This window comes from Polypterus senegalus, chromosome 15, assembly GCF_016835505.1.
Source record: "Polypterus senegalus isolate Bchr_013 chromosome 15, ASM1683550v1, whole genome shotgun sequence".
Lineage (NCBI taxonomy): Eukaryota > Metazoa > Chordata > Cladistia > Polypteriformes > Polypteridae > Polypterus > Polypterus senegalus.
The window spans coordinates 115,252,752-115,265,063 of NC_053168.1; the positions used below are offsets into that span (position 1 = coordinate 115,252,752).

Here is a 12,312-nt window from a genome sequence, read left to right on the forward strand (position 1 = left end):
CATGACATGAAAATCATGGCATGAAATGATGCATCCATTTTTATATAAACAGCCAAAGAAGAGTGGACTGGTGATGTTACTGGTCTGGTATTGAGCTGGTATGTGAAATGTCAAGAATATAATAAAATAAAGGAACCTTGAACTACCCTCTAATGAAGTGGTTCTTTAACCCAATTTTGCTGTTTTATGTCGTTGAGACCCAGAAACACCGTCATTCCACATCCCTGGGGTGTTTATCCTCCTTGGAGCATCAGCGACGCAGGTTGTAGTGGATTAGTGACATTTGCTTAAACTGCCTGCAGAGACCCATCGCAAGACAAGCCATGGCCCGAGTGCGACCCTTTCCAATTATGTACTACTGTGAATCACAAATCTCCGTGACCCAAATCCAGACTTGAGAAACCTCTAACACATGAGCAGGCATTCTCTACTGCACTCTTTTAAAATCTTTAGGCTCTTTGACAGTGGCTTCTGCTGATCGCCGCCTACGTCACTACCTGTTCTTTTAGAAATGTCGACTGACTGGCTGTGCAGTTTCTAGTTGTGTAGTTAGACAGTGCAGATCTCATCTTACCGGTCTGTTGCAGCCTTCTTCTGTTTCTGTTCTTCAGCCTCTCTTCTTTGCTTCTCTGCTTCCATCTTTTCCAGCATTGATTCTGTAATACTTATGTCCCAATCACGCAAAGTTTTAACCACACTGTCAAATGATGAAACCTGAAAAATATATTACAGAGAAGTTCATCTAAAGGAATACATTGATGTCATGATTTGTCAGTTTCTGTTGTCATAGATCTCATTTTTGTATGTTTTATTTATTAAGTCTTATAAAATGTTAACATTATGTTTATTTACAGTGAATTTAGAAATTATTCAGACCTCTTGACTTTTTCACATTCTGCTATGTAGAGGTCTTGTGCTAAATCGGAGGTTAAGGATCTGCGCTGGTATCCAGAAGGTTGTCAGTTCAATCTCGATTACTGCCAAAAGAGATCCTACTCAGCTGGGCTCTTGAGTAAGGCCCTTAACCTGAAATTGCTCCAGGGGTACCGTACAATGGCTGATCATGTGCTCTGACCCCAAGGTGTAGGCAACAACTAACAAATTCCTAATACAAGCAATTGTATAAGGCGAAATAAACAACAATAAATAAATAAATAATTTCAATTCACATCAAGCAAACTCAATGTGTGTCCATCTGGCAAGCTGTGCATCACTTGGGAAGACCCGGAGACGAGTTCTGACTCCTGGTCCTGGCAGTGGCTAACTGCCGAAGTTAAAGCGGCCCTGCCTTACTGTCACGCACGCTGAGAGGTTTACAGGTAGCGAGAAGGCCGTGTGTCGCATGAGATGCCTGGCATGCTGCCTGCACTGGTATACGAAACAGCATACAGGTTGGGCTGTGCATAGTGCAGACAGTGCGGGAGCTGCTGAGACACACGACATAAACATTTCTTTGTTCTCCAGTTCAGACAAATTTTTCTAAACAAAATAAAGACAGGAGCCTCTACAGAAGGCTGCTGTAATGCATTCTGACCACTAGAGGGCATTTGCATGGAGAGCCTATGCCGAGGAATGGCCCTGATGCCTGTTATGTTTATTTTTTACGTTAACAATGTTGTTCTTTTAGCTTCTTTATGACGAAGCATCTTTTTTTAATTCCATGTGCTTTGTGGGTAGTTGCCCACCAACTTGTTATCGTCAAGGGGATTGCTTTTGAAGAAAACCCACAGTCCTTTGCAGTACTTTAAATGTGATGATGTTGGTGGTTATGGTGAATGATAGTGATTTATTGTGCTTTTGTGTATTTAACTGGATTTTGAACTATTTTCTTTGTATTTGTGTTTTTGGATTTGCTTGCTTTCTGATTGCCTATTTCAGACAACTCACTGCTATGCATTTATTGCTCTGTGGAGCTTCTTGCTATGATGGCCTCTTTGTATAACAAATATTTTTATTTATAGTTTCTATATTTGCCCTCTTGTTACTTTCCGGTATTTGATGGTTTTCTCCCCTCTAGTGGGCATTTTCAGAAATGACTGTGCTTTGCAACTTATCTTCTTGTATAATACGCTACCATGGCTTTTCATTTGTCTGTCCAGGATTTTAAATCACCTGTAGCTTGCAAACCATTTCAACTATTGATCTGAGATTTGGTACACATATACTACGTGACGTCTACTGTCCACTTTCGGGGTCATGATTTTTATTCCCTTTTTTTATTTTTATTTTATTTTACTGTAGAATCAACTCTCAGCAGCGGCCAGCAATGGGGCTGTGTGACGCATGCGTACGGGCGCCGTTCTCATCCCTACCTCCTTCACCGTCACTTCCCCTACCTCTTCATATCTTAAATCATTCTTGTGGCAGGTTAAAGACTTGAGTGGCAGCTTAAGTGAAAAATTAAAGAAAACTTGCTAAGTAATTGCAACACAAACACTGACTTAATCAGTTTGAACGTGAAAAGATGCCAGCAAAAGAAGAGAAGAAGCGGTCCACTAGGGTGAAGAAAAGAAGAGCTACTCAGGAAGCAGCAAGCGCATCAACCTCTGAGCAAACGAATGGTAAACGTACAGAGAAAGAGGATGAAAACTATGAATGCTCAAGTCAAGTGTTTTCAGTGCACATTATCATGCAGTCCGCCATTACTGGTAGTTCATAATCTGGAACACTTCATTCAAATTTTATGGATCTGAAGTGGTGATAAATGTAGGGGTGTACTTACCTTTTCCATGTGACAAATCAGCATTATTGTTAATTTAGATTATAAGTATGCTGTATCACCCACTGTTTACATGAAGATCTAACGTTTGCCAGTTCAGATAATTTCCTTGGGATGTACTTATGTTTTCACATGACTGTACATATAATTAGGAACATTTTGTAGGTTTTAATGTTTGTTAATACAGGGAATACATTGTTATCCAAGACAATAGTGATGGAGTGCATTTTTAGAAAGTCACATAGTAAGCATTACCAGCAGATCCCCTAAAGCTGGATGAACTCTGACATTAGAAGGGATATGCAATCGAAAAGATGACCTCACATGAAATCTTCATGTAAATAAATCCACCCTTTCTGTGTGCTTCTGCATGCTTTCTGATAGCTTTGCAGAAAAAAAAAATTTTAATTGTCTCTAGTAATTACAGTTCCTCAGTTGCACTCTTCTTTACTTTCACAAGCCCACTGTTTTGTAATTGTATTACCTGTTCAGGAGTGCTGGCATCATTTGCGTAGATCCTGGGGTCAGCCCCAAACTGCAGGAGGGTTTGTACTGCTCTTAGATGACCACCAAATGCAGCTCTGTATAAGGGGGTTCTTCCAAAAGCACCCTAAAATGCATTTTAGAAAAACAAAAAAATTAAGAAACACCCTCAAAATCTAATATTTATTTAGTATATGTACAAATTCATCCATCCATTATCCAGCCTGCTATTTCCTAACTACAGGGTCACAGGGGTCTGCTTTAGCCAATCCCAGCCAACACAGAGCACAAAGCAGGAAACAAACGCCGGGCAGGGCACCAACCCACCGCAGGGCACACACACACACACACAAACACCCACACACCAAGCACACACTAGGGACAATTTAGGATCGCCAATGCACCTATGAATTCTGCATCACATCACAGTGTGCTTGAGAAGAATGTGAGGTCATCTGACCAGAAGTTGAATTTGAACCATAAATGAACATTTCAACATGCTAATGATCCATCCATCCATCCATTCTCCAACCCGCTATATCCTAACTACAGGGTCACGGGGGTCTGCTGGAGCCAATCCCAGCCAACACAGGGCGCAAGGCAGGAAACAAACCCCAGGCAGGGTGCCAGCCCACCGCAGTGGGTGCACACACACACATCCACACACCAAGCACACACTAGGGACAATTTAGAATCGCCAATGCACCTAACCTGCATGTCTTTGGACTGTGGCAGGAAACCGGAGTACCCGGAGGAAACCCACGCATATGTGGAAGTGAACCTGGGTCTCCTAACTGTGAGGCAGCAGCACTTCCACTGCGCCACTGTGCCACCCTATGTACAAATCACAATGTTTAACTGTCATTGCTTAGATTATTGTAGAATAATCTTCGCTCGCCCGCCCCCGTGTCTGGTTTACCGGATATACAATTTAAAGAGATTGTTATTTTCATGAGAATTGTTACATATGCATTATTTTCACTTTTACTTTAAAACTTTTGTAAAAAAAATACTTGTCCTTTATTTTCGGCCCCGGGCATGGTTACATCTGTTTCTCACAGGATATACAGTATAATGCTGCTTGCGTTTTGAAGGGGGCGGCTGAATGCAAGCTAAGGATATGCCGTCGAATCATCTGCTGTCTTTTTGCTGCTGGCGAGCTGCCTGTTCTGCTTGTCGCATGTCGTTGTTTTAAGAGCTGTGAGCACATGATGCGTGTCTGCCAAAAGCAATCCAACAACTGCTAGGTTAGATGTCGGTGAACTTGTTTTAAATGATGGCTCACTGCCTTGTCTCACGTGATGTTGTAAAAACAATACTTGTCCTTTATTTCTGGCCCCTGGCGTGGTTAAATGTCTTTCTTGCAGGACATATAACGCTGCTCGCGTTGTGAAGGGGGCAGTGTTCATCATTTTGAAGCCTATACAGCCGCTGTCCCTTTTGCCACTTCGTGTCTCTGCTGCTCGCGCTGTGATCGCTTCTCCGTGATCATAAATATACACCTGACCGAATTGTGTTTTGTTTGAAATGAAATTTGTCGTTGCTTTAACTGTTGCGGGTCCACAGATTCTCATAGCGTATGGTCCATTATTGTGTAAATCTACGTTTTGTGCATTGAATGATGCAAAGGCGAAAAGACTTTGTTTTCTGCTCTTTGCCTTTTATTTCTGACCTCGCTTTGTCCTTCTATTTTTTCAATTACACCTGATCCTGATGATTAATTTCCTTTTGCTTGCGCTAATGCGATCTTTACTATCTTTTTTTTGATACTGTAGTGACTAACGTAATAAAGTGTCACAAAAGTTTTATTTGAAGAATTGCCGACTTCGTAGCCCCAAACATAACTTTCTAGCACCCTCTCCAAACCCTCATCCCCCGGGTCTCTCCCAATTTACCACATCAATCAATACCCCGCTATCAGTATTTCGTGCTGTACTCCGCCCTCCTTCAATCGGACCTAACAGTCACTTAAAATAAAAAAGGCTTCAACCTGGCTGGGATGCTACAATACTTTTGAATTTTACTGCTTTCATATTCTTTACCTTTCTCTGCATGTGTATCGCGCCATCATTTGTTTGAGCCTTTCATAATCTCTTATCTGCCTTTTTTTCTCTCCAATGCTTTTTGGGTCTCTTTTCTCCGCACTGCTTATTCTTCTTTTCTTAGTCGTTGACGTTTCATCTTGAATGTATTGTCCTTATACGCTTTATATGTGCTGTGAGCACAGAATCTGTGTGTGCTACGTGCCTTTACACGACTGAGTGTTTGCTGGCTGTGCTCTCTTATTTGATATTGTTTGCGTCTCGCGGGACTTTTAAGTGTCTTTCGAGAAGATCACGTCTCGTCGCCCTGCTTTTCCTTTCCAGGATTTTGTTTTATAATTGAGAGATATTTTTTAAATATTAAAACCATCACCCTGCAGATAAGTATCCTACAGTCATAAAACTTAATGAAATAAATGCATCAATATTCGTGACCTAATAACCATTTTCCGAGGAAACTACATACTGTCAAAAAGACAAGTGGATGAAAGTCGTGTTAGCATGTGTGTTTGGGGTCAGGTGTGAGCTTTTTAGAATTAGAAATAATGCCACAATGATTCTCAGTAATGGGTTAAGACAAAAATGTATGAAATCATGATGACTGTTCTGAGCTTTGAGCTCCCCTTGATCTTAAAAAGTGGCTCCCTTCCAATGTATAATACAGTATGATAATATTATTAAAACCAACCCTACCACCCTGGCTGCACACTAGAAATGCAAAACACTGACGTCAGCACTTCAAGCAGGCTGTTCTGTGCATATTACAGAAGGGAGATACAGCTATGGCTAATATGAGCCATATTTGATGACAGCAAAAACAAACTTTTATATTTCCATGGTGCTTATAAGTACAGGCCAGTGCAATTGCCGCAGTGGCATACTGTACACCACTGTTCTGACATTTCCACAGGGAAATTACTTCTTTCACTGGAATTTCATTGCCTAATTCAATATATTACATGTATTGTGTGTGCATATTATTTAGCTTGAATAGAATGGTTAAGCATTGCTTTATATGATGATTAGGAAGCTAAAAAGATCAACAAAACCATCATAGATAATCCTAACAGATATCTGAAGCAGTGCTGGGGCGCTGACCACTCCAAATGGCATTGCCTTTCCAATCTTTACCTTAACATATGGAAAAAGCATTTTAAGCACTTTAGAAATTGAACTTGGAATTGTCCTGGAAAAAATTGCTGTTTTATTTAGTGCTCAAATATCAGTCCTTTAGTGAACTATTATTTTCTTTTCAGCACAGAGGATATTGTCATTTTAGGTCTCAGACTACAAAAATGCAGGAATACTCCATGTAAAAATCAGCCTGAAACTTCAGACAGACTTGAGGCCTAAACTCTAAAGCAGGGGTCGGCAACTCCGGTCCTGGAGGACCACCGTTGCTGCAGGTTTTCATTCTAACTCTTTTCTAAATTAGTGTCCTGTTTTTGCTGGTAATTAAATTCTTCTGAAATAATTTTAATTGACTTGTTCTTGAAGACTCAGACCCCTAAATTGTTTCTTTTTCCTTAATTAGCACCTAAACAAGAATGAGATACAAAATAAGACAAAACAACTTATGCCCATCATACAATATATGAAAATAAAGAAGGGTGAAGGTCTCAGGCATGTCAGTCTGCTCAGGACTCCAAAACATTTGAACAGCGTTCTTAGAAAAAAGAAAATCAACAATTTCAGAAATTTCTGCTAATGCACCACGAGAGCAGCAACAAACCACAGAATTAAAGAACGGGTTTAATTAACGACGAGAATTGGCACCTCAATAAGCAGCCAGTGAAATTGTTTGGAGTTTGAGGCCCTGACTTAGTTGGTCTTTTGTTGGCTCACTCACTTCACATTTCATTTCTGTTTGGGTGCCATTTAAGGAAAGAAATGAAGCAATGCAGAGGAACGATGAAGAAATTCAGGGGAGCAAATCTTTAAAAGGCAATTCAATTAAAATTAATACACGAGAAGTTAATTGGCAGCACAAACAGGACACTCATTTAAAAAAAGGGTTAGAATGAAAACCTGCAGCCACGGTGGTCCTCCAAGACCGGACTTGGAGACCTCAGTTTTAAAACCTCTGCCCTCAAAGAACAGCAGAGAGTGTTTTGTTAATAACGTTATGATTTGCTTTTGGTTGTTTTTTTAATGTGTTTCTCTTAACCAATTTTTATGATCAGAAATTTGTTTTGGAGGTTTTTGAAATCATAGCTTTCAATTCTGATGTTCATTCTTCATTATTATTTCCCTCATGACTTGATAATTTTTTGGTGGACGTTGCCTGCCTTCTTGTAGTACTAGGGTCATTATACCAAATTCTGGTTCCTTGTGCTAAAAAAACAACATGGGTACAGTGCAGCCATACAAAACATGACAAAAACTTAAAAAAATTAATAAAATCAGTTCATGCCACCTGTATGTACTGCGTTTCTGTTCTCTTTGTCAGTGTTTTTACACCTGTTTTTCAGTTTTCGAATTGATTTTGATGATGGATAAGATGGATTCTCTGTAATAATTTTGGCTAGTTATTCAAGTGTATCTTCTGCCAGTCACCTCCATTAATTTGCTGTTTTCTTGGCAAACTATAACATAAATCTGATCACATTTGATCAGGTGAGTGAAGTTAGCCCTTGCAGGTTGTCCAATAAGAACAGTGTATTAGCTTCCTTTAACCGACTAGTAATGGGATCTGCTAGGTGTGAATGCCACATGTTGTTTCTAACTCAACTTGTCACATCACATTTAAAACTGAAAGAGGCATCTAGTCAATGGGAATATTACTTTAAGCAATGGGGCTGGTCACATTCTGTGGGGAAGAATAGCAAGGTGACCATCACAGATTAACATCCCGAAGGAGAGGGTTGCAAGTGGTTTGCATCAGGAGGAACCTGCTACACCCTGACAAATTGTTGCCTATGGCCCAGCACCTATGGAGTTCAAATGTAAACCACAAGGCTGTTAATTTATTAAATTGTTAACTCACAGTGTCACTCATCCTTTAACTTGCCATTGCACACCAGAAAAAAAAACTCTACTGAACCTCTAATCACCTTTAAGAAAGTGTTCACCATTGAATGGCAATAAAGTCATAGTAAATTTGTTGTAGTTAATATGAAAATGAGAAAAAAATTATAAAATGTAAGATAGTTAATCTAATGGCCTGACTAAATATGACCACACTTGCCTTGGTGTTTATGTCAGCTCCATTTTCAATCAAGAGTGTAATGGCTTCAGGGTGTCCACCTGCTGCTGCCTCTGAAAGGGGAGTGTTTCCATTGGCATCAGCGCAATTAATTATATTTAGTCGGTTACGGAGTCTCTGGAGCATTTGAGTGTCATCTGATAAGGTGCCATTTTTCAGGTCCAGCTCTGCCACCTGAGAAAAAAAAGGCTTTTAAAGTTAAAGTGAGAAAAAACGTAAAATAATTTCCATTGAGTGAACTCAAACTCAGAGCCAGAGCTAAACTCACATATTCTTAATAAGTTACAGGCCCATTTATAATTTACCATTTCTTTCTAAAATACTTGAATAAAGTAGTTGCCACTCAGCTTCAATCTCACCTTGCACATTACAGTTGGTTTGAGAAATTCTAGCCTGGCTGTCCACGATGCACAAATAGCACTAACTTGTGTTGTAAATGATATCCTGATATCTTCTAATGACAGAAATTCCACAGTGATTTGGTTGTTAGATTTAAGCCCAGTGTTAACACCAGTGTCCACTCTATTTTGTTACATTGGCTGGAAATTTTCATTGGGCTCACAGTCACTGTACTTGCCTGATTTAGATGTTATTTATCAAATCGATTTCAACACGTTCAGAAATGTGCTGACAGTACTCAATCATTGCACTTAGAAGTTAGACTTGGTGCCATTGAGAACTATCACTGAAACAATTATTTTTACTTGTAAGCAAATGACACCCAATTATATCTTTCTTTTAGACCAAATAACATTTCTCTGTCCTCTCTCTGATGCTGTCCTTAGTTAATTATGTCAGCAAATTAAGGGAGTGGATGGAGGAGAACTACTTATCTCTTAATATAGGAAAAACAGAAATGTGACTTACTGAAGGGAGGACTGATGCAGGCCGCAACAATATTCTTTCACTTTTTAACTCAGTTGGAATCCCCATTAGTTTTACTGAATCATTGCGCAATTAAGGTGCCATCTTTGACACTAGCAAGCAGTTTAAAGCACACAATACAAGTATCCAAAACATGTTTATCTTAAAGGTGTTGTAAAATTGCAACACTTTCTAAATATGCCAGATACTGATTGATTAATATTTGCATTTATTTCTAGTAGGATTGACTGCTGCAGTGTGGCGTTTACTGGCTTTCATCCATACATTATTCAACTTGCTATATCCTAACTACAGGGTCACGGGGGTCTGCTGGAGCCAGTCCCAGCCAACACAGGGCACAAGGCAGGAAACAAACCCCGGGCAGGGCGCCAGCCCACCACAGTACTGACTTTCAGTGAATTCAAAATGCTGCTGCAAGAATAATTACAAGAATTAGAAAGTACAAACACATAACTCCAGTTAAGTTTACAGAAACCCTTTTAAAATATAAAGCCTTAAATGGTCAAGGCCATGATTACTTATCTGAGCTCACCATTACTTCAAAACCAGATCACACATTAAGATCTCAAGATATCAGCCTACTTAAGATTTTAAGGAGTATTAAAGTAGCAATATGAAGTCGAGCTTTTAGTTATAGGGCACTGAAGCTGTGCATGATAATATAAGAGATCCCGCCATCAGTCTCAGCTTTTAAATCCAGGTTAAAGACTTTAGTATGGCATACCCTGAATAGAGCTGCTAATTAGCTCTGCATACTGCATTTCTGTTTGTTAGTCATTTGTAAAAAAAAGTTAAGTAATATAATATTTATAAACTATTACTAACTCTCTTCTTTTCTGTTGCTCTTTTCGGAATCTGTGCTGTTGCTCTACTGCCAAGCTACTCTCCTGCCCATGAAAAAAGACAATGGGAAACTTAGGAATCATTAGATGGAAAAGCTCTTTCATCAGATTGGACTGCCCAGCGCAGACTTTATTACAGAACGCCCAGGAAGGGGTGAAGGGTAGTTGGTTGAGGTCTTCAGAACAGAGACTGTGTCTGATTTTGTCTTTGGTTTCTTTCTCTGACAATTGACCATGAAAACCCCAGAGGCTTATTTTCTCTGCTGACTGGAGTTTTTGTTTTCCCTTCCTCTGCTGCCAACTGGTTAAACTTCAACAATTAATTGACAGGCAGTTTATTGTTGGGTTTCCACGTATGTAGTTTCCCAGGGCCAATCATGATTCTTGAATGAGAATACATACTGTATCTGGGGACAACTGGTTAAAAAGTTTATAGTGAACAGTAGCAAAATCTGTCACTAAAAATGCTCTGCCCACAGGATTTCTTCCTAAAAACCTGCCATCTGTGGTTGCAGTGTCCTACTTCTACTCATGTGTTTGACAATAAAATAAATATGGAAAGACACAGTGAGAGCAAAGAAAACTGAACTGAATGCTGAGAGAAAATTGAAAGGTAATATAAAATCAAAGGGTAAGATTACTGTTATCAGTTCAGCCTATTCAGGAGCTCAGTAACACAAGTTAACTGAAGAGTAATGATTAATTTGTACATTGTAATGAGCACTGTGACAGAAGAGATGGACACACACACACACAAACACACATGTAGACCACCACTGCAGGTACTTTACCCCACAAGTGGAGAGTCTGTCACTACACTGGTGTGAGAACAACAGTATTCCTCTGAATGTCAGCATAACAAAGGAGTTGACTGTGGACATTTGGAGAATATAGTAGAGACAAAACTCCTCCTTATAACTAATAACACTCGGGTGGAGAGGGTGGACAGCTTCAGGTAATTAGGTGTTCACATCACAGAGGGCCTGACCTGGTCACAACAATGTCTTCACTAACTCAGACACCTCAAGGATTTCAGACTGCCCAACTAATTCTTAACAAAGTCCTACACATTTTAGTCTCTAGGCGGTGGGGGCAGAGACACAGAGCCCCAAAAGTCCAGACATAACTAGACCAGCACATTCCTGGGTTCAAATATAATCTTTTTTTTATGAAGTACCTTTTCACAGGCTCTTTTGCCAGTTAGCACAAACAGTCACAGTCGTTATCCTTTTTTCCTTTTCTTTTTATCCTTCTCCACTCACCTCCAAGTAAGCGTTGTCCACCATCTCCCGACTCCAACTCCAAGGTTAAGGTGAGATGGGTTCTTTTATGCTAGAGTAGTCCAGAGCCACAACATTCCACGACAAAAGCACTTCCAGGTCAAGCTGAAGCCCCCCAAACCAGTGATAGCCCTCACCTGCAGCTCCCCTACACACCAGAGGGATTCTGCTAGTCAGTGTATAGGGGGATCAATAACCCCGGGAGACAGCCCCCCTTGTCCTTCTGTTATTAAGGCCTCCCCAGCCGGTAAAGATCCCAGCAACCAGCTTAGCCAAAATGTTCATCCATCCATGTCCTTCCATAAGGGTTTCCCAACAAGGTAAGAGACCATTCATTCTAGTGGGGATGCTGGACTACCTGTGTCATCTGTGATAGGAGCCACCATCAAAAGTATTCTGACAGCAATTACTGCCCGATTTGGGAACAGCATGTAGCCGATAATGGTGCAATCAGTTGAGCACATCACAGGGTGCGCACTTCCTAACTCTCAGGTTATCTGTAAGCAATGTCGGACCAGGGCACAGAAAATTATAAGTGATGCCAATCATCCCAAAAATGGTATTTTCTCTTTTCTGCAATCAGGAAAACAGTACCACTGCCCAAAGACCAGTTCAGAGAGAGACTGAGGAGGAGCTTCTGCCCACAGTCCAAGTGCATGTTAAATGAGGAAAGTGGCTACATTTTTCAGTTTCACAATATGTTATAGGTTATATTAAGTATTTATTTAGTTATATTATTAATCACATATTTTATAATTCTACTATAATGTATAATATCACACTTCTTTAACATAATGATTTTTATTGGTATTTATAAAGTCATGTATTATTGTGTGGAACTTGTGCCTCTCCTCCC

The 12,312-nt window shown here is 40.0% G+C and overlaps 1 protein-coding gene across 1 annotated transcript in view; it reads right to left on the reverse strand.

Moving 5' to 3' along the window:
• Positions 1 to 12,312, reverse strand: part of LOC120515521 (IQ motif and ankyrin repeat domain-containing protein 1-like) — an 80,425-nt gene that overhangs the window by 28,397 nt on the left and 39,716 nt on the right. Inside the window, exons 6-8 of the mRNA XM_039736581.1 lie at positions 8,432 to 8,623; positions 3,204 to 3,329; positions 575 to 714 (exon numbers count right to left, since the gene is read on the reverse strand). Of these exons, the coding sequence (XP_039592515.1) occupies positions 575 to 714; positions 3,204 to 3,329; positions 8,432 to 8,623 (458 nt within the window). The remainder of the gene's footprint in view (positions 1 to 574; positions 715 to 3,203; positions 3,330 to 8,431; positions 8,624 to 12,312) is intronic.